General features: G+C 35.6%; 1 protein-coding gene across 1 annotated transcript in view; it reads right to left on the bottom strand.

Moving 5' to 3' along the window:
- NAALADL2 (N-acetylated alpha-linked acidic dipeptidase like 2) overlaps positions 1-24,100 on the bottom strand; it is a 948,145-nt gene that overhangs the window by 490,819 nt on the left and 433,226 nt on the right. The window contains exon 5 of the mRNA XM_030822838.1: positions 1,913-2,063. Within this exon, the coding sequence (XP_030678698.1) occupies positions 1,913-2,063 (151 nt within the window). The remainder of the gene's footprint in view (positions 1-1,912; positions 2,064-24,100) is intronic.

The following is a 24,100-nucleotide window of genomic DNA, read 5'->3' as shown; positions in this document are numbered from 1 at the left end:
AGGCAGAAATGAGGAACAATGTACTGGAAACTGAAGTAAAGGACATCATTGTTACAAAGTGGCAATGAATTTGACTGAATTGTGTCCATGCCCTAGGGCTTTATGGAAGGTAGAATTTAAAAACAATAAACAAAGTTAACTGGCAGAAAAATATGTCTAAGCAGCAAAGTGTTCAAGGTGCTACATGGCTTCTTTTGACTGTTTACAGTAAAATGAAAGAAGTGAAAAATGTTTTACAATGGAATTTTTAATTAAAAGAGAAGTAGAACAGAAAAATTTGGAAAATTGCAACCTTGTCACGTAAAAAATGAAAAAGTATTTTTAGGAGAAGAAAGAAAGGGTGCCGCTATTTGATAAGAACATTAGTATGGATAAAAAGAAGCCAGACGCTATTCATCAAGGTGATGGCAGAATAAAGCCATTTCAGAGATTCTATATATGCTAAACTTGCAACTATTTTAGGAAGTTTAGATTATTTTAGAATAAAAAGTAGAAAAAAAGCATGTTGATACTCCTTACAACTCTTGCTAGCTATGACTGAATTCTGTATTTATGAAATGACCTGGGACAAGAAAATGTTGAGTAATGGTGCCAACCAACTTACCAACTTAGGTTAGAGCACTCGTACAGAGTCTGTTTTTGGTAGCATTGCAGCCCATTGACTTGCCACAGTGAGTTAACTGCCAAACGCAGCTTCCTGAAGCTTGGCAATTATAATGCAGGACAGTGAGTGTATTTGCAAATGAGAGAGCTGACTGGTGTTTAAGGTGATGTCTAGAAATTGCAGATAGATGCCTACTAATTCTAACTTAAAATTGTAACAATAAGACATGGGACTGTACAAAGTACAGATCTGTGAGATCCCAGAGAAAATTTACATGGATTATTAAAGGAATACTTTTGTAGTATATAGAAGAAAAAGCAATAATCAGTAGTTGCAACAAAATTCATGTTATAATTCATATGTGATTCAATTTGCTTCCTTCTTGTAGAAAGTTGCTAATTAATTGGTAAAGTTAACACAGAATAGGCAGCTGGATTTGAGTAAGATAACTAGTAAATTCTTTTGTGATTTTTTGGGGAAAAAAACAAAAAATATTGGCAGAACACATAAATAATTACATAATTTTTTGGGTTAGTTTAATTACTGACTGAACTGTCATGGTTAATGGGTCAGTATCACCCCGGAAGAAGATTCAAAGAGCTTTTTCCTCAGCCAAGTTGAACGAACAGAATATCCGTCAATGACACATTGGACAGAAATTCAGTGATGCGGTGAGCATCTGCCAAAATCACAGTTGTTTTCTCTCTCTCACATGATCCCTACTATCATGAACACAGCTATCTAGGAAAAAGAAAGATATTTGCTGCAAAGTAGCCATCTCTGTACTTCCAGTGATTGGCCAAAACAATGAGGTCCCTTCTTTTAAGACAGCCAGAAAATCACATTAAATCCATTCTTCTTTAGCATCTTTTCTTACTACTTTACTCGCCTAACTTGATCATGTGTACCTCTAAACCCTGGACTTAAAGTTATTACAGCTGCCCCAAAGCAGCAGACATTTCATGCTCCTGAGTATTTGTACATGCTATTGGCTTACCTGGAGTACCTGTCACACCTGGTGTTAATTTGTCTTATCAGTCAATAAACAATAACACATAAAATACATTTCTGTCTGTTCATCATGCTGTAATTTGTTGAGATAAAAATACATTACAGTCTAAATCCAATTTATACCAACAAATTGGTAGTCTATAATTTTGAGAAGATAAAAAATAAATTGCTTTTTAAAACAATAAGATGGGATGATAAGAATTATTTGACATCACTATTCCTGATAGATAGCATTTACTTATAACTTGAAACCTTGTAATGCTTACTTACAAGTATAATAATGAACAACAAACTTACCGACACTTGGGTAGCCAGGTGTAGAAGGGTCTCCTCCTGGATTCAGTGACACCATGAAGCTATCATGGCTAGGATTCACAGTCTTTGGTAAATCACAAGGATCAATATACAGAAGAACACCTCCAAATCCAGCCTTTTCCAATGAGGAAAGCTAAAAGAGGGAAGCAAGCTATTAAAAAATATTATCATGCACATTAAAAGTTCATATAGTGCCATTTTGCCAGTGTGGCTATGATAAGATGACTCTTTTTCTAGTTTTGTTTTTTGTTTTTTGTTTTTTTGAGATGGAGTCTCGCTCTGTCACTCAGGCTGGAATGCAGTAGCGTAATCTCAGCTCACTGCAACCTCCACCTCCCAGGTTCATGCCATTCTCCTGCCTCAGCCTCCCAAGTAGCTGGGACCACAGGTGCCCGCCACCACGCCCAGCTAATTTTTTGTATTTTTAGTAGAGACGGGGTTTCACCGTGTCAGCCAGGATGGTCTCGATCGCCTGACCTCATGATCTGCCCGCCTCGGCCTCCCAAACTGCTGGGATTACAGGCGTGAGCCACCATACCTGGCCTTTTCTTTTAAAATAAGCAGATCATTTAGATTTCTATCAAGCCCAGAAGCTTTTTCTACTGGCCTTTTTTTTCCTCTTTGTTTTTTCGCCTGTTTTTCTCTATCTCTACCAGCATTGCTATAACGTCTATATTTTATTTCAATTGTCTATTCATGGAATTCCTCACTCTCTGATTTTTAACTAAGTGGATTTTAACTTTCTACTTTTTTTGGATTCATAGAGGATCTACCATACATTAGGTTCTTATTTTAAAAGGAGAGTTGTTGTGACCATTATGTCTTTCCCTAAAGCAGAAATCACCCGCAGTATTGTAACATATTTTTTCCAGGGCTGAGCCTGTCACACCAGTCATTAAAATGTTGAAATACTGCCACGCTGTTTAGAAAATAGCCACTGTCCTGAACCTCCTGACAGCCCCCAGTATACTAGTCATCTTGGTCTCTGCGTGGAGGTACCAGCCAGACCTCCCAGATATAGCAACTGAGGAATTTACACGTAACCTTATGGGGGTCTCCTTCTGAAAGATTAGCCCTTGTTCTGCCCCTGTCATTAAATGTTTTGAAAATAGACCCTGTCATTTGAGACATCTTTAACGTAAAGATTCCTCTCTGTTCCTTGGTAAGCACACAATAGATAAGTATGATGGGACAGAAGAACTTGACAATATCCTAAGTTTCTTTTTATTTTAACTCTTTAAATTGATTTTTTTTTGTAAAGAGCTTATTCATTTTAGCCATCTTAGTATGACTTACCTGATATGAAAAACAATAATCATGATTTGCTAATTGCATTAGTTTTTCAAGAGAGAGGAAAAGTAATTAGAGAACATAAAGATAATAAAGGAGAACATGACTGAAGGTCATATTCAATATAGGCAGTCACTGCTCATTGTGTGACTTTAGTTAACACCCATACTTCATTCCCCAATTACTGCTTATGTTGCTTATTTGCAGTGGAGTAAGCAAGGCAGCACCACTCGCTGAGGACAGGGATTGTGCTTATCTTCTCTATCATTGTACACTTTGCACTTAGCAGGCTTTCAAGAGTGTTGCTAAATGAGAAAATGAATGAGACAGATGCAGGCTAGGCACAACAGCTATTTTTATTTTTATTTTTTGAAACACAGTCTCGCTCTGTCGTCCAGGCTGGATTGCAGTGGTGCAATCTCGACTCACCACAACCTCCACCTCCCAGGTTCAAGCCATTTTCCTGCCTCAGTCTCCCAAGTAGCTGGGATTACAGGCGCACACCACCATGCACGGCTAATTTTTGTATTTTTAGTAGATACGTGCTTTCACCTTGTTGGCCAAGCTGGTCCCAAATTCCTGACCCCAAATGATACTGCCGCCTCAGCCTCCCAAAGGGCTGGGATTATAGGCGTGAGCCACCGCGCCCTGCCCAGCAATTCTTAAAGAAAGGAGAGCCCTGAGAAAATATTTGGGAAGCCCTCCTATTAGGAAAAATAAAACATAATTGCACATATAGCATGATTTTAAAACAATGTGCCAAAAATAGAAACAGACATTGAATTTAAGTATGCCACAATCATGGCATTTTTTCTAGTGCTTTAAAAATGCTCTTCCAATTTTTGGTGTAATGAACAGCATGTATTGTTTTTATGATTAAATAAACTAACACTGAGAACCTAAGTAAAACATAAATGACTAATTTCTCTTCTATAACAACCATGCATATCAGACTTTTGTCATTATTTTCCCTTCAGTGTTTTAGTAGAAAGGAGGGAAGAATTTAAGGAGAAATGGGGAATGAGAAAAGGAAAAAGAGCAAATAACGTGTGAATGAGAGAGCCACATTTAAGACTTACTCTTCAAATCCTCACCCCCACCCATGTGGGAGAGGGAGAGTCTAATGTTTACATGCAGAAATAGCTATTCTTAAAAAGAATAATCAATTGAATGATTTTGAATGTTTGCTTACTATAGAAGAATATATAAAAAATGTAATAGAATGTAACTCTGCAATTAAAAGGGAAACATGGATGAATCTCAAAAGCATCATGCTAAAGGAAAGAAGCCAGACTAAAAAAGCTGCTTCCTGTATAATTCCATGTACATGCCATTCTTGAAAAGTTGAAACCCTAGGAACAGAAATCAGATCAGTGATTGCTAGAGAGCAGTTGGGGAGAGTAGTTTAATTACAAAGGTGAGGAGGGGATTTTGAGGGAGATGGAAATATTCTGTATCTTGACTGTAGTGGTCGTTACATTCATCATACATCATACACACATCACCTTAAAATGGTTAATTTTACTGTATGCAAAATATGCCTCAATAGACAACAAAAAAAATCTGTAAATAAATGAATGTACATACTGCAAAATGTTAAGAGTGGCATTCTGTAGGTGGGAGTATTGTTCATTTTTATATCTTCTTTCAGTATTCTGTATTACTTTTTAAATAAATAAAAACTAACAAAAGTCTTTTGAGGGAAAAATATAAAAACTTCGCTGGACAGCAAGTTTCTAAATATTAAAAAATTACCTTTTATTACTAAAGTAATTCATGATCATACAGAGAAAGGTGTAGGCAAAGGAAAAAAAGTTCCATCATTTTATCTGTCAGGAAATAGTTAATGCTAACTTGACGGGGTGTCTAGACCCTTTTACTAGGGTTTATGAACACACATAAGTACATAAAACACAGTAAAACCACATCATAAATGCTACTCTGCAATCTCTTTTCATTTGCTTATCAGTACAAAATAAACATTTGTCTATGTTGAGAAATACAATTTTATATAATTTAAATTGCCATATACTGTTAAATTTACATATATAATATAAATACTACTATATAGAGAGGCATAAATGTTATTTAACCAATCCCTGACTGTTAGTCATATAACAGTTGTTAATTTTTAATTTGTTAATTAAAATAATTTTAAACTCTTCATAATTTTTCAGTATTATATGCAATAAACATGCTTGTAGCAAAATCTCTGCAGCAATATCTATTTTCATGAAATATATTTCCACAGGTGGAATTTCCAGGTCAAATCATTCATTATTTTATGATTTTTGATAAGCTATTTTCCCTTTAGAGGAGCTAAGTTACAGTCTTACTAGCTATATATGTTTTCACTTCCCTTCACTCTAACCAACAATTAACATTATTTCTTTTTAAGCAATATTTACCGATGTACCCAAAAATAATTTGTCAAAAACATATATTTTAATTACAAGTCAAGTTAAACCTATTTCTGTATGATTTGGGCTATTTACATGTTTTTTGAGAATTACTTGCTTGTGAAAAACTATTTTTAAGATTTCTGGGCCACTTATCCATCTACAACCACATATTGGGTGTCACTTTTTTGAAAGTAAAACACTGGAATTGGGATATGGAGAGAAGTAGGACAAGTTCTGTGAACATCTAAGGAAGTTCAGTTTACCAGCAGGATGGCCAAATATTTCTATCTTGAGTGCTAACTCCAATTAACTGGGAAAGTATAGCTGTCTAGGGAGGGATTGTGAGGTCAGGTTCAGGGTCATTGCAAAAGTTGTTCTATGAGTGATGTCTTCCACAAGCAGAGGAAAGGGATATGGGAATCCACATTTTTTTTTTCATGTGCTAACCCTGCTTTAGTGGGATAATCAAAATATCCTCAAGAACTCCTTCTGTAAAGGGAAGTACAATAACTATTTGACTGTTTAATTTTCATGAAACCTAGTGTTTTAGAGCTAAGTCAAAAGTAACATGCTAGAATTGCCAGTTGTGTCTCTTCTAAGTATATGTTATGACCCCTTTTATAATCAATATAGACCATGAATTTTTCTATAGCTGATGGCCTATAATTAAGAAATAGGGTGTAATCATATACTATTTTTGGCTAGAGTTGATTACTCACCCACAGCCCTGAAGGGATAGAGCCCAATATGTGACTTAACTCCCTCTTCCACTGTATGCCTGAAATGGTTTGACCTGAGGTGAACACCTGTTCAATGCTGTCAAATTTGGTTACTGGTGCCATCTGTCACTGGCCATCATAGTGCTCTTAATTTAGAAATAAGACACTTAATTTCAGAAATTGTCTATTTTTGGATTTCCAGTGAAGTTGGTGAAAAAAGACACTGCCTATAATACCAAACCAAATGAGAAGTGTTCCTCTGTATTGTTAATGACATTTTGAACATGCTGAGATTGGGGTTGTCTAAAATGTTTAGAAAAAATATGCTACTCCGGAAGGATTATATTTTTTAAAATGCATTCAAAGACAAGCCTACATAAAAAGGGTGAAGCCTGCTGTCTCTGGGCTATCTGCTTCTGCTGGTGGCAGATTGTCCCTTGGCAAAAGTATTTAGTCCTGCTCAGTACCTCTTAGGGTTTGAGATAGTTTAAGATATAGAATGATGACTACATGGGGGTCTAATTCCTGAAAAATGGGGACAAGTCTTAGGCCAAGATTTCTTGACATTGAACTTCAACTATCCCTGATTTATCTCTCTCAAATATCTATACATGATAGGCTGGGGGGTCCTTTGCCATGCTCAACCACGTAACCACCTTGCTCATGGTATAGAAACTATGAGCCTTTTGATGGAAACTGTTGACAAAAAAGGAGCAGACAGTCAGAGAAAATGTAGATAAGGGTGGGCAAAAGAGGGAATACCGTGCACAGATCCAGGTCCCGCTGTACTCCTTTTACTTGAACTGGGTAAGATTTACCTCCCTTTCTTTGACAAGGCTTCTGTTACTTGAAAATATATCAATCATAACCAAGAGAGGTAAAAAATCATTAGTATGGGAAACAATTCAGAAATTTGGTACCAACCTTGACACTAAATAGCTATGTGACAACTTATATAATTTTTCTATGCCTTGGTTTCATCATCCACAGAATGCAAAGATTGATTTATATTGCTCCCAAAGATCCTTTCTGCTCTAAATAAAAAACCATGTAGTCTAACTCAATGATTTTGTTAAATGTTTATAAAGACATCCATTGCATTTCAAAATATAGGGCCATATATGAAATTTGCTTTTAAACTATAGGTGAGGAATATATTCTCCCCCCCAAACATCAAAATTTCTATTGTTAAAAAGCCTTAAAATAGTGTTATGATGTGGTTTATGAGAATATATAGTATGAACATTTTAATTTTGCATTAAACTTCTTTTAGCCACAATATAAAGAAAACTGAAATATTTAGAATCTACCCATTAAAATCCTTCTGAGTAAATAAACTATTCCTTTCTTCCTTTTCAGCTCTAATTTTATACTAGAAAATGCTAATTTTATTTTTCAAAACTATTTCACAGTATTTTTAGCCTAAAATACGCTGCTGCATGTATATGACAACTGCATAATCACGCAGGGTTAAATGAACACTGTTAAAACAGCTTTTAACATTCTGTTTATATTGGGAATATTTCTACCCGAAAAGTTCTTCCAAAAGTATTTTATTCCCAGGAGAGAATTTAAATATTACATAAATTTATTAACATGTTTATTCAAAATGTCCTTTCCTGATAATTACTAATCCTTCCGTAGTTAATGATTCTTCCTGAAAAATATATAAATATTTCACATTACATTTTCAATGAATACAGGGATCATTAAACAAACCTCCTTGGCCGGGCGCGGTGGCTCACACTTGTAATCCCAGCACTTTGGGAGGCCGAGGAGGGCAGATCACGAGGTCAGAAGATCGAGACCACGGTGAAACCCCGTCTCTACTAAAAATACAAAAAAAAAAAATTAGCCGGGCGTGGTGGCAGGCACCTGTAGTCCCAGCTACTCGGAGAGGCTGAGGCAGGAGAATGGCGTGAACCCGGGAGGCGGAGCTTGCAGTGAGCCGAGATTGCGCCACTGCACTCCAGCCTGGGTGACAGAGCGAGACTCTGTCTCAAAAAAAAAAAACAAAAACAAAAAGAAAACCCTCCTTTACATATGCCTCCCACCCTCTTTTATTTAGCTCAAAGAATCACTAAGTGCTTAACTCAATGTAATCCTTGACCAAGTTTTCATGGATGCTAACATCCCAACATGAGCAAGGTAGGTGCCTGATTTAGGGTGCTAGACTAGCAACTGAGAAATAGTCCTTAGTCATGCTGTGACACTTTTCAGTTTCTATACCCAAGGTCAGTCCACTCCCATCAAGCTACATTATAGCTCCATCACCAACAATAACAAAGAATGCATCATTGGAAGTATTTGTATGCCCACAGTGCACCAAGTGAAATTGTATTTTGTCTTTCTTCCCAGAAATTAAAAATGATTTGGTAGGTAACTTCAGTGGCACTAGATTGTGACTGGCTTGAAGCAGGAACCTTATAGCTTCATCTTTTCTACCCAATGCCTCATAGAGTGCCTAGCAGAAAATAATATTTCTATTGCCGTTGAGTTGATGAATAAATTATGACATGTATCCAGTAATGAATGAATGAAAAACATAATGTATATGGTACAAGTGTATTACATGGATGCTATTTTGCTTGACCATTAACACCTACTGGCAAGAAAACTTACACAACACTTTTTGTTGTGGCATCTGATCTAACTATATATATATAGTTAGAACTATATATATATATTATACTAGAAAATGCTAATTTTACTTTTCAAAACTATTTTACAGCATGTATAGCCTATATATATATATATATATAGTTAGAATGTGAAGGTAAGTATTAAGCCAGCTTGTTCTTGAAATTTGAGACACAATACATTTAATTAAATATGTTATGTTCTCTCTTTATCCTTCTGTAAAAATACATAAGTAAAAATAGGTTTATTTTATTTTGATTTTTGTTTTGTTATCTAAGAGTAGAGAATGAAGAGAGTGGTGGAGACTAGCCCAATGAAGTTTGAATGTGTAATTTTATCTTGCTGACTTATTTTTACAAATAAAATATTTTTGGCCAACTGCAAGGTGGCTGATTCCATGTTTCTTGCAGGGCACTGTACTAACACATTCTTTTGATGTATAGTATATAAACCTATACGTCCTATCAATTGCCAAATAATCTGCTCTGAAATAAACGGTACTAGCAATATATGGGCAAGACACAGCAGTAACATTTTATTATTCAAGGAAAATTAATGCCAGAGAAGGTAAGAGAGAAAGGACACTTTCACTTTTCTTTTTTTTTTTTTTGTTTTTGAGATGGAGTCTCGCTCTGTTGCCCAGGCTGGAGGGCAGTGGCACAATCTTGGCTCACTGCAGCCTCCACCTCCTGGGTTCAAGCAATTCTCCTGCCTCAGCCTCCTGAGTAGCTGGGACTACAGGCGCGCGCCACCATTCCCAGCTAGTTTTTTATTTTTAGTAGAGACATGGTTTTACCATGTTGGCCGGGATGGGCTTGATCTCCTTACCTTGTGATCCACCCGCCTAGGCCTCCCAAAGTGCTGGGATTACAGGTGCGAGCCACCATGCCGGGACCACTTTTCTGATTCCTGCTATCCAACTTCTCTTCTTATTAACTTCTATTGTTACTTTTAACCAAAACATATTTTCTCACCCGATAGGAGGATGCTGTTATTGTCATTTGGGCAGTCTACTTTTTTTTTTTTGAGACAGAGTCTGGCGCTATCGCCCAGGCCGGAGTGCAGTGGCGCAATCTCGGCTCACTGCAAGCTCCGCCTCCCGGGTTCATGCCATTCTCCTGCCTCAGCCTCTCCGAGTAGCTGGGACTACAGGTGCCCGCCGCCACGCCTGGCTAATTTTTTGTATTTTTAGTAGAGACGGGGTTTCACCGTGGTCTCGATCTCCTGACCTCGTGATCCGCCCGCCTCGGCCTCCCAAAGTGCTGGGATTACAAGTGTGAGCCACCGTGCCTGGCAGGGCAGTCTACTTATTCACAGTGTCTAGCAAGGGAATAGTAGTTGAATTCCACAGGTAGGATTTCGTCCATTCACAGATGCTCCTAAATTGTCTACTCACCCTTTTGAACCACTAAAATGTTATCCCGATCTTTTTACTTTTGCTGGTCGGAATATACGGCATCCTGAACTACCACTTGGATATCAAGAACCAAAGGGAAAAGCTTGTATTTTTTCCATCATTTAACTCCTTCAAAACATTGGTCCAGTACGAGGAGTGTTCACCTGGCCTCTATAGCTAGAAAAGCTTTCTGAATCTTCGTGTAGAGAAGAAGAGTGACAAAAATAAGACCTTAGTTTTACAGAAAAATTTAAGTCTCACTGTTATGGACTGAACTGTGTTCCCTCAAAATGCATATGTTGAAGTCCTAACCTCCAGTATACTTCAGAATGTGACTATATGTGGAAATAGGACCTTTAAAGAAGTAATTAAGGTTAAATGAGGTCGAATGGGTGGGCCCTAATGCAATATGACTCAGGTACTCAGAAGCAAAAGAAGAGATACCAGAAATGCATGGGACAGAATAAAAAGGCCATATGAGGACACACTGAGCCTAGGAGAAAGACCTTAGGAGAAACCAAACCTACAAGCCTTTGATCTTGGACTTCTAGACTCCAAACTGTGAGAAAATAATTTTTCATAGTTTAAGCCGCCCGGTCTATGGTATTTTGCTATAGCAGCCCTAGCAAACTAATAAATCCACATAAGGCAAATATCTGCCAAACTATACAAAGGTTTAGGAACATTATTGTGATTATGATGTAGATCTTTGAGTCAACTTTAGGTCGAATTATCAAGTACTTAACTGTATATCTCCTATGTGCCAGGCACTATCTCTTATTTGTTGATTTTTATTCAGATCATTTGATATAAGTTATTATAACTCTCTTTATCCAGTCACTGAAATTGTGCTCCATGAAGGTTAAGGGAATGGCCCAGAGTCAGAGCTAATAAGTGGTAATGGCAGGAATCAAACTTGAGTTTTCTGAATTCAAGTCTCATAATCTTTTCACTAAAGTATGCCTTTCCTCTCAATTATACGTCCATCCTTTACAAAAAGACTGGCTAAAGGGTGAATTTATAAAACATATCAAATGCTTCTTAATGTGATCTGCTTTCTAAGAAGACTCTGAAATCAATACTATGAGAGTTATATGCCTGTTTATTTAGATTGTTAAAAAAAAAAAAAAAAGACCTGGATTTTTGCAAAGCCCTGTCATGGGGATTAATGTATATAGAAACAATAGATTGGGACATTTTAGATTAAAATTTCATACGTATAGTAACATAAAAAATAAACTTAAAAAATATGAACCTGACATCTCATAGAACATTCTTATTTATTCAAATTAAATAGGTCTAGCATATGTGAAAAATAAAAATACTGGACAGGACACGTAATATATAATCACTTCTTAGGCAGATATTTTTACTTCGGAAGCTCAAATATTACGTTATCCTTTCTTTTTCAGATTGTTTTTCTATTAATAGGTTTGCAATCTGGCCCTTTCCTTATGTATTGTGTTGTAAGAATGCCACCAAAAATGCTTGTAAGATTCTAGTTTCTCTGTTATATTTCAGAAATATACTCATTTTTCTTTGTTAGTTTTAAAAAAAGACTATTATGATTAGGAAAATTCACTGTAATCAGACTGAGTATATCCAAGGCATAATCACATCATTTTTCTTCGAATTCACTGAACACCTTTAATTGGGATTTCAAATTGCTTTACTTGATGTATCTAAAGTTATTTAAATAATTCTAGCAAGATTAATAAGAAGCAATGACCTCCTGCTTTTGTAAAGAAAAAAATACTTGAAGTTATTTAGAAAGTTAGGGCTGCTGCAGAGTTCTGAATATAATCTTCAGCTTTTATCATAATTCAGGAAGGAGGGAGGGAGGGAGGAAAGAAAGAAGGAAGGAAGGAGGGAGGGAGAGAGGAAGGAAGGAAGCAGGAGAGGAAGGAAAGAAGGGAGGGAGGGAGGGAGGAAGGCAGGAAAGAAGGGAGGAAAGAATGGACGGAGGAGGGAGGAAGGAAGGGATAAAGGGAGGGAGGGAAGAAGGGAGGAAAGGGGGGATAAGGGAGGAAGGAAGGGAGCATTTCCTGTTTCATAAGATCTACTGATTCCACCTTAAACTAATTTCCCATTGTGGCCTCATAATAACACTGTGGAATTATTCTTATTTTACAAATAAAGCAACCATGATGTAAGGATCACAAGATCAAGACCACATAGTTAATATATTTCAGACTGCAAATGAACAGACAGAAATGTGTCTTCATAAGGTATTTTCCTGTACTTTTCCCCCAATAAGACACATTGCTTCCAAATAATGGAAAATAATAATGCGACTTTATAGATTTTTTTTTTAAATTCATATAATGTTATTTGACAATTTTTGCAATGGTTGTCGCGTGGAAGAAGCCCAGTCTTAAAAAAAAAAAATCCATGTTCTAGAGATTGAGTATATAGTTCCAGAGTGGGGACCAGAAAGTATTTTCCTCATTTCTTTTATTTTCAGAAAGAAGTATCTGAGGAACTGAAAACACAGTGGCACAGGGTCCTTCCCCTGTTAAGGTGGTTTATGAACTGAAAAGAATAAAGAGCACTCATCTTTAATAAGTTTTCTAATGTGATTCCACTCCTCACAGCCAATATTGGGGGGAAACATGCAAACCTTATTAGTAAATATATTGTTAATATTATCAACTGCATGCACTTTTTTTTTCATCTGTAGATATGCTGCTGCTTTTGAACTGAACAAATTATATTCAAAAGGAACAGAAAATAATATTAGTACTATATGTTAGATATTAAGTCATAAAGACAGTAGGCTTCTGATTTACCAACCTACTATTTATTTTAGTGCTTATATATGTAATTGTATGAGACAGGGAGGAAGAGATGGGGGTGAGGAGATAAAAAATGACCTCATATAGTGACATGCATGAACCTCTGGGATTATAGATTTTTTTTTCATTGAATAAGCAAGTTCAAATAAAGTATAGAGCTCTTCATCATTTAGTCTGTGAAAATTTACTATATTTAAGTTTTTTCTTAAGCTACCAATATTCTTAACTAAGAGTATATATAATAAAGCCATAATAAATGGGGAGAAACTTATAGACAATAACTAATAAGAATAAAATATCTCAAAAGGTAATAAAATACCAGAAATTAGCTACTGGTTAGGTTTAGTGACATACATAATTTTCTGATATGTCAATGTGTATAAGAATCAACATTCCTCTATTTCTACTGCCTTCAAAATTGTCTTTATAACTGAAATACTAAATGGAGCTTCCAATTTTCTTATATATAAAAGAAAAAAAAACAGTGACTAAATGTATATTCGATGTTCAATGACTTTGTAATTTATAGCATTATGAATCATCCTATGAAGAGAAAGAAAACAACAAAGTCAGCTTTTGGCATTATTTGCTTTAAATAAATGTTTATATATAATTCCCTCCAAGGCTGGTGGGTATAAAAAGAATGTATTTGGAAAAAAAGCAAATGAATATTATCATTAAAGGCATATGTCAAATCACTTTTGAAATTTTATCATAAAAACGTCAGATCTTACACTGCTTGCAAGTTCCATATGATATTATAAGCTACTAGTAGTACATTTGAATTTGTCTAATTGTTTTTCTGTTGTTTGGCCTGCCAGCAACATTAGCAGATGAAAAAACACCGGACTGAGAGTAAGGGTCTTGTCCTGAACCAGCCATTAAGACAGACATGCTGGGCATGACACTGAAAAGCTCTGAAGTTCATTCACAAAAATGGATGACATTTGCCCTGCCAAATACACAAAATGACTAGCAGATCCAAAGGAGGTAATATATCTGAAGGATTTTCAGAAGCGTAAAATGCTACGTAATATGCAAGTTATTTTTCCTCCTTATTTTATTATTAATCAATTTATTTATTTTGGTGGTTATGATAAAGAAGAGAAAGAGGGAAAGCAGATTGAGAATTTAGGTTATGTGATTTCTTTGCATTTGTCTAGGGTGGGGAGTAGTGTCAGGGAAGCTGAAAAAAAACAGTTATCCTGAAAAAAAAAAGGTTCTTTACGGTCTTCTAGTTCTTCTGTAATTTTTTTAAACCACATTTTTTTCTACACTTTTATAATTTATTGCTTGTCTTTTAAAAATAGGATAATGGGCTGAGCACAGTGGCTCATGCCTGTAATCCCAGCACTTTTGTAGGCCAAGGCAGGCGGATCACCTGAGGTCAGGAGTTTGAGACCAGCCTGGCCAACATGGTGAAACCCTGTCTCTACTAAAAATACAAAAATTAGCTGGGCATGGTGGTGGGTGCCTATAATCCCAGTTACTCAGGAGGCTGAGGGAGGAGAATCACTTGAACCCGGGAGGCGGAGGTTACAGTGAGTTGAGATTGTGCCATTCCACACCAGCCTTGGCGACAAGAGTGAAACTCCATCTCAAAAAAAGAAAAAAAAAAAAAAGATAAATGATTTATCACATTTTCCTTACCAATCAGGGAAATAAATTTGTTACTTTATTATTCATTTTTCTTCATTAAAAAGAAGCGATCTACTTCACAGAGATGTAATTTCTCAACCCCTCTTGAAATTAACGTATTTAATTGTATAATTACACAGGATGAGTACAGACACAAACAGCTAAGGGATATTTTCACTCCTGGGCATGCTCAAGGATTCATATACATGCCCATGAATTATTGCTAGCTTCTTTTATAAGGGAGCAAATCGGATGCCTAGTTCATGTACAGAGTTCGATTAAGAACAGAAAGAATTTCACTAATTAGAAAGATTTACAGTTGGCAAAGAAGGTCAGAATGCATGTCGCTTGTCTGTATAGTTTATAGATTACCAGTTGCCTTTGCAATCCTGTCTGGTAGAAATTGATAAAATCTTTTAACAGTACAAACCCATCAGAGGTTGAAGTTAGAGATTCCACTTCCCTAGTCCAGAAAGCCATCCCTATTCCATCTGGGGTGAATAAATAAATTACCCGCATGCATATTGTCATTCAAATCCTAGATATTATTTAAAGAGATAAGATAACAAAAGCCCATTCTGGCTCTAACTTACCTTTTGAACAAGACATTCACTGTTAAACCAACATGCTACATTTTTCGTCACAGACATCTAAGGGTTTATAGTTCCGAGTATTATTTCAACGGACTGTATCCCAGGTGACTTAGGCATCTACCGCCAGTCCCCTGCCGCGCAACCCCCTACCTCCTTTCCATTGCTTTGGTACTGTATTAAGACAGGATGCTAGGAAGAGAACATACCCAGTTTAACGTCTGAGTGCAAAGAAATGATGAAAACAGATACTTAGACGTACAGCTCTCAAGTATCCCCAATGTGATGAACAACATTAGAGAGATATTGAGCAAACAAGACACAAAACAGAAATAGGTGTGAAAAGCTGAAAGAGAAAAAGTCAGCACAACTGATCTTACGGTTCACAGCTTCTTTCCATGTGGGTTTATCACAAGGGAAATTATGTCTCTCTTCTTTCATAAAAAAATGGTTTTCTCTATAAAAATGTCTATCCCACATGAATACATCTAAACTTGATTAAAACAATAATATTTAAGCAAAAATGATGTTTAAGCCAGCATATCTACCTTTCATAGGCATTTGTAGAGTCTTTACCAGTTACTGTGCACATCAAGTGGGAGTGAATAATTACTTTACTTTGTTTTCTCTTTTAATTGAATAAGTTTTGCTCATGTTGTGATAACAGGTTTATTTGAAAGTGAAAGTAATTTGTTATAGAACAGCAGCTTTTATAAATGGAAACTTCTACAACAGAACATTGTGAGGTGTTTAAATATTAACCAGACATATTACTCACTCTTTACGCTAAATTTCAGAAACTTAATACAAATTAAGTACATACTTTATTGCTAGATCTTGCTTACCAGTGCTAAGAAATCCACAATGTTCAATTCTAATTAAAAATGAAATTGAACTGCAATTCCCTGGAAACAAGGGCTGATCAGACTCAATAAGCTTTACTTAATTTATTTCAGAATCAAAATAATTGAATTGCTCATAGACAAAGACAAAAAAATGCTTACATTGTTAAAGAAATATATGCTTCTGACTCTTTTGTAATTTTATTATATTTTCAAATGTTCACAGCTGGTTGCATGTTTCATATTTATATCTCAAAATATGCAAGGGTACAAGAACATTCCAGACACCTTTATTTTTATTATTCTCAATTTCTATACGTATACTTACTAGGACTGCCCCAGACATAACATACGCTAACATTTAAAAATTTAAACAGGTATAGAAATACTATTATATTTCATTATAATTTATTTTTCTAATTGAACTAGTACTTTCAAAAAGGACTTTTCCAAAGGCTTGACTTATTTAATTGTCACAACTACTCCAGGGGATTTTTAAGATGACTCATTATTTTTCTTATTTGCATATATATATTTTTAATTTAATAAATTGTCACCCTGGGAGGGGTTGTGATTTTTCTATGGTTACAGATCTGTTAATAGTGACAATAGAATACTGGTTTTAAACAAATTTTAAAATGGAAAAATAACCTTAACAGGAATTAAGAGCATACTATTGGGCAAAGAGCGAGCAAATCTTCCTGTCTTTGCATTTCCAATTCTTGTATATGAGGATTCAGATTGAGATCACAGTGGGCCTACCACAAGTCTGAGAAATCTGTAGGTTCCATATGGAATGGCTTAATTTTCAGAAAGAATGTTCCTTGGATACAAAGTTGGATTAAGGAGTGATAATTCTAGAATAGTCCTATATAGTATCTCTAAGAAGCTCTGGACTTCCAGGTTGGAGTGCAGTGGCATGATCTTGGCTCACTGCAACCTCCTCCTCCACGGTTCAAGCGATTCTCCTGCCTCAGCCTCCTTAGTAGCTAGGACTACAGGCATGCGCCACCAAGCACGGCTAATTTTTGTTTGTTTGTTTTTTAAGCAAAGATGGGGTTTCACCATGCTGGCCAAGACGGTCTGGATCTCCTGACCTTGTGATCTGCCTGCCTCATGATCCACCCGCCTCAGCCTACCAAGGTGCTGGGATTACAGGCATGAGCCACCGCGTCTGGCCGCTTTGCACTTTTATATAAGAACAGAGACTCAGATCATTGGAAGTGTCTGGAGACGAAATGAGTATGGATTCTTTTTCAGAAGATAAGAGTTTGTGTAGGAGGAATGTCCACCTGTCAAGGAATTCATAAGTCACCCTGGCACTCGGTAGTAGTTTTATCTAAGTACGTTTTTCTAATGGTATTTGCCTTATATAGGTAAAATAAATAAGATAAATGAGATAATATAAAATAATACTTTGAAAAAGGAATATGTAAAATAGCACCATTTTCATCATTAATGTAGCAATGTACTTTTTACCAAAGGATCTCAAAAATGTTTAAGAAAATAAAAAAAGTGTGTGTAATAATGTTGGATGGGCACATAAAATCAGAAAATAGAAGAAAACCCCAAAACCATGAGGTAAATATTTTAATGAACATTGAGTAAGCTGGAAGAAAAATAAAACATATACGTTTTTACACTAAAAGAAAACAGATAAATTATTGTATTGAAATCAAAGATGTTGGAATTGGATATAAAGAGAATGAAACCCTAGCAATACGTTTTTTATAAAAAAAATTCTTAAAACAAAATAATAAAGATTTGTGAAAATAAGCAAATAGACACCAGCAAATTAAAGAGAGAGAAACAAATTCATATAAAAATGTTAAATTAAAAGCAATAAAGATGGAAGGTATATATTATTTAATGAATAAACATTAAAGAAATAGATAAAGAATGTGCTGTAAACCTGAAAGCACTCAATAAACCTACAGGCAAAGTAAACATGTATTTGAAATTCAAGATAGAATTCATAAATAGCATTACATAAGAGATGTCCGTCTTTCAGAATTGGACAAATTCTGGGAGTCAAAAATCGTAAGAACATACAGGAATTTAACAGTTTAATAATAAAGTTCAGTTAGAGAATTACGTTCCTTGGAGAACACATACACACACATAAACATACGCACACAAACACACATACACACAAACGCACACACACCATATAAGCATTTTACAAAATATTCTATACATGTGGTGACAAGGAGAATCTTTTAAAAAGTATAATAACTAGATTCTTATTGGCCATATTATCTATTTAACATATCCAATTAGAAATTAATAATAAAATAATGAAGAAAATTAATTGATTCTCAAAAAACTTTGTATCACAGAGCACATCGACAGCATCTAGAATGCAATGAAAAGTAAAATATGTAACAATGAAACTCTTGGAATACAGTGGAACCTATGTTTATAGTTTAGTTCACGTGTAGTTTACATAGGAACTTAATTCTCATTTTAAGAAATTAGAAAAACCAGTTCAAAATTAAGTATGACAAAGGAATTATTTAATATAAAAGCAGAAAATAAAGTAGAAAATAAAGGAGAAAAGCATATAATTTCAAAATTTATGAGTCTGAAAAGTATTTGCACATTATAATATCTGCAGCATTAAGAATGGAACAGATTCGTCACAACTGACAGCTAGCTGAAGGTTGCAGCATCTGTGTAAACTAAATATTTCCAAAGTAGTTTGACCATGTCCCTAGACTCAAATCAGACAAAATATCCAGCAGTGGAGCATCTGGTCTGGCAGCTGCCAAGCACACCCTGTGAGTTGAAATGAGCACCGGCTTCATGGGGAAACAAAAGAGGAGACTGCCACAGGAAAGGCCTTTAATAAAGCCAACAACAGGCAGAAACAATGCCAAATTAATATAGAAATGAGTGCAGGCATGTGTCATTTTGTCTCAATGATAAAAGCCAAATCTGCAAAGAAGAGAGTCATGCCAGACTTGCATAGAGGGTTTCAATTATTGAATATTTAGGTCATAAGCATGTGGACATACATACATAGCTGTAACTCCTCCAGAGAGAAGATAATGGAAAAGAAAGAAGGGTAAGTATGTTCCCTATCTGGATAGTTGAAAAGAAGGAGAGTATCCACTAATAAATTATTTCCGCATATCCAAAAGCTCATGACTCCTGATTATGACAGACACTGATGTGAAAGAAACCAGACAGATAATTTGCATGGAGTGGTATTTCTCTTCCCTTTCTCTTTTCTCTTGTCTGGAGCAAATAATGATACTTTTTCATTCTTGAATTCATAATGATTACTTTGTCTTGAAATTGTTAAAAATAAATAAGACTAAGAAAATCACCATTTGGATTTGGTTGTATAGGTCTTTAACCTTTCTCTCATTTTCATATATATAAAAAAAAATCCTAATTCCATGAAACTATCCACTCCCTTCACATGACTAACAGAACTTTACAAGGATTTCGGTCGTAGAAGGAAAAGCCCCAAGTTAAGCCACAGCCCACTGTCCACTGCTGTCCTATTGGCTTCATATAACATCTAGAAAGGACTCTAGTAAAGGAAGGCAATTGATAAATTGTGAAATCAAATGGATGAAAAGTCACATCATTTCAGACTTGTAAATTTTTTTCACAGAAACTGCTGTAATATTTATTTCTAATCTGTGAAAAATATGAGAATCATTGTTATTATCTAGTTTCTCTGGTAGTATGCTCCCTAAGGGGAATGGAAATGGGAATGGAGGCCAAACCAAAAATTCCGCAAGTAACGCTATGTGCGGTAGTTTAAGACAAATATGATAACTGAATTTTTATACAAAATCTTAAAAAGAAACTAATATATAACCATGAGGTTATCTAATATGGAGACTCATGTCAGATGTAGCTATACATTTTAGGAGTAAGAAAGTAGAAAAATCAGACTAAGATCAGAAATATGGGAAATATTTTTTTTGGTGGCATACTCCTTGTTAAAACTATGCAAAACTCAAAAACTTCTTGAAGTATGAAGCTACTAGTTTCAGTAGTCTTAAAAATTATATGATTTTTATACAATTTAATTACTTAAATACAAGGTTTTATCCTTGGAAATGACCACCATTTATCGAATATCTGTCTATATCCTTACATATACTTTGGAGTTGAATCTACACAACAACGCTAAAAGATAGGTGTTATTAATTGCCTTTTGCCAATGGTTTCTGGGGCCAAAAATTTAAGTAACTTGTCTAATCAATCAGCATAAAGTAGTGGGGCTGAAAAAACACAAACAAAACTACGTCTGTTTTCAAATCTCATGTCTTTTCAGTCATGCCATGTGTATGTTACGTATATGTTAAATGTATTCCCCCAAAATGATTTTCACCTAAAGCCATATCTACAAATTATTCATTGTACCTGTCAATGTCTTTTATTACCAATGTTTATTGCTTTAAATATTTCCTTTCAAGTAACCTTTGAAACATAATTTTTCTCTTTCTCTTGATCTCCTTTAATTTTCTTATATCCTTTCAATCCTTAACTCTACTCACAAATATTTATGAAAAAAATATATATATACACACACACACATACACACACATATATATATATACACACATGTTTAGACAGGTCGATACACACACACAAGCAGATACATTTATATTTGTGACTGCATTTAAATTGAGTAAGATACCAGACCTATTGCCCCAGTACTTATAAAATATCTCTCTACTACATACAATTTTTTAACATACTGTACTATACTAGAAAATAGCATTTTCTAACATACATTATTATTTTAGAAAATCTCATGTTAAAGTAGAAGGTATTTTTAGTAATACAGCATATTTAACATATTTTAAAATCTATCTTTACCTTTCCATAATGTCTGTTCTATCAATTTAGCCTATATATGGAGGTGAACGAATGTACTATTTGCATTTCCTCAAAGAAAGCATATATTAACTACCCCATATTTCAAATGGTGTGAAAAGCTTATTGAAAAAGTTTACTAGTGTCAGATGAATCATAATTATTATTGTAAAATTCCTTAAGCCCCAACTGGACTATCATTAATTAGGGTGGACAAATAATAATGATCTAAAAGTGAATCCATTGAAATACATATGTCAGTGAGACAAATGTTTGCCTTTGATTTATTCTTACACATCATTCACCCTAAAAACTCATTAATTTTCTTTCTCTTTCTGTAAGTATTACTTAATTCCTATGGAATTATACAGTCCAAACTATAATGCTTTGAATACTGTAATAACTTAGGCTCAGCAGAAAGATTCTTAATAGAGAGTTATAGATTGGATAACTCAGAGTACTTAAATAATTACCCACATTTAAACATGAGAAATTATTTCTTTCTTCTCTTACCTCAAGATTGATTACTGCTTTCTGCAACACCATGATCAAATTCATTCTACGCTTTATCTTCTTAAAGTAAATTAAACCATCCCTCATGCCTCTGGCTAACAGCTGGCCAGTTACAAGAGCAGATTTAATTAGTTAACGGTGTCCCCAACTGGAAGGGCAACTGAGTTTATCATATATGCATATCTTTCTTGTGTTTTGTCTCCCTCCGGGTTCCAAGCAAACAGCTTCATATCCTCAGACTGTGGAAGCATCAAAATTATTGAGTAATTCACAATGAATATCCACTGTTACTGGTGTTAGAGATATATCCCATTCTTCACTTAAGAAAAGGAGAGGATTATTTTGGTCCAGTAGAATTTCATCATTCACATTCTTTCTGGTATACATCAGTTGTTATCAATCCTGCCAAAATTCTGTATTTCAGTAATTATTTTCTTCCTATTTCTCTTCTGCACCCATTCTCATTACATCAATGGACTAAATCACAGCTAATTAACGATGCTTTAGTATGAGTTTTCATATTCAGTGAATCAGAAATGTATAATACAGAAATTGGAATTAACAATGTTTTAAGAAAAAACACATGCAAAAATGCTCATCATCACTGGCCATCAGAGAAATGAAAATCAAAACCACGATGAGATACCACCTCACACCAGTTAGAATGGCCATCATTAAAAAGTCAGGAAACAACAGGTGCTGGAGAGGATATGGAGAAACAGGAACACTTTTACACTGTTGGTGGGACTGTAAACTAGTTCAACCATTGTGGAAGTCAGTGTGGCGATTCCTCAGGGATCTCGAACTAGAAATACCATTTGACCCAACCATCCCATTACTGGGTATATACCCAAAAGACTATAAATCATGCTGCTATAAAGACACATGCACACGTATGTTTATTGCGGCACTATTCGCGATAGCAAAGAGTTGGAACCAACCCAAATGTCCAACAACAATAGACTGGATTAAGAAAATGTGGCACATATACACCATGGAATACTATGCAGCCATAAAAAATGATGAGTTCGTGTCCTTTGTAGGGACATGGATGAAGCCAGAAACCATCATTCTCAGTAAACTATCACAAAGACAAAAAACCAAACACCGCATGTTCTCACTCATAGGTGGGAATTGAACAATGAGAACTCATGGACACAGGAAGGGGAACATCACACTCCGGGGACTGTTGTGGGGTGGGAGGAGGGGGGAGGGACAGCATTAGGAGATATACCTAATGCTAAATGACGAGTTAATGGGTGCAGCAAACCAACATGGCACATGGATACATATGTAACAAACCTGCACATTGTGCACATGTACCCTAAAACGTAAAGTATAATAATAATAAAAAAAAAGAATGCAAAACAGAAAAGACAGCAGCATGCATTATTGCAGTATTTATTTATTTATTATACTTTAAGTTCTGGGATAAATGTGCAGAAAGTGCAGGTTTGTTACATAGGTATACTTGTGCCATGGTGGTTTGCTGCACCTATCAACCCGCCATCTATAGTAGGTATTTCTCCTAATGCTATCCCTGTCGGGGGGTTTGGGGACAAGGGGAGGGATAGCAGTATCTCTGGGAAACACCTAAAGCAGTGCTCAGAGGGAGATTTATAGCACTAAATGCCCACAGGAGAAAGCAGGAAAGATCTAAAATGAACACCCTAACATCACAATTAAAAGAACTAGAGAAGCAAGAGCAAACAAATTCAAAAGCTAGCAGAGGAAAAGACATAACTAAGATCAGAACAAAACTGAAGGAGATAGAGACACGAAAAACCCTTCAAAAAAGCAAAGAATCAGACCTGGTGTGGTGGCTCACGCCTGTAATCCCAGCACTTTGGAAGGCCAAGGCAGGCAGATCACCTGAGGTCAGGACCACCTCAACTGAGGTTGAGACCAGCATGACCAACATGGAGAAACCCCATCTCTACTAAAAATATAAAATTAGCTGGGCATGGTGGCACATGCCTGTAATCCCAGCTACTCAGGAGGCTGAGGCAGAAGAATCACTTGAACCCCGGAGGCGGAGGTTGCGGTGAGCTGAGATTGTGCCACTACACTCCAGCCTGGGCAACAAGAGTGAAACTCCGTCTCAAAATAAATAAATAAAAATAAATAAATAAATAAATAAATCCAGGAGCTGGTTTTTGAAAAGATTAACGAAATAGACTGCTAGCCAGACTATAAAGAAGAAAAGAGAGAAGAATCGAATAGACACAATAAAATATGATAAAGGGGAGATCACCACTGATCCCACAGAAATATAAACTACCATCAGAGAATACTATAAACACCTATACACAAATAAACTAGAAAATCTAGAAGAAATGGATAAATTCCTGGAAACATACACCCTCCCAAGACTAAACCAGGAAGAAGTTGAATCCCTGAATAGACCAATAACAAGTTCTGAAATTGAGGCAGTAATTAGCCTACAAACCAAAAAAAAAGCCCAAGACCAGATGGATTCACAGCCGAATTCTACCAGAGGTAC

This window comes from Nomascus leucogenys, chromosome 11, assembly GCF_006542625.1.
Source record: "Nomascus leucogenys isolate Asia chromosome 11, Asia_NLE_v1, whole genome shotgun sequence".
Taxonomy (NCBI): domain Eukaryota; kingdom Metazoa; phylum Chordata; class Mammalia; order Primates; family Hylobatidae; genus Nomascus; species Nomascus leucogenys.
This window is presented reverse-complemented; position numbering and strand designations above follow the sequence as displayed.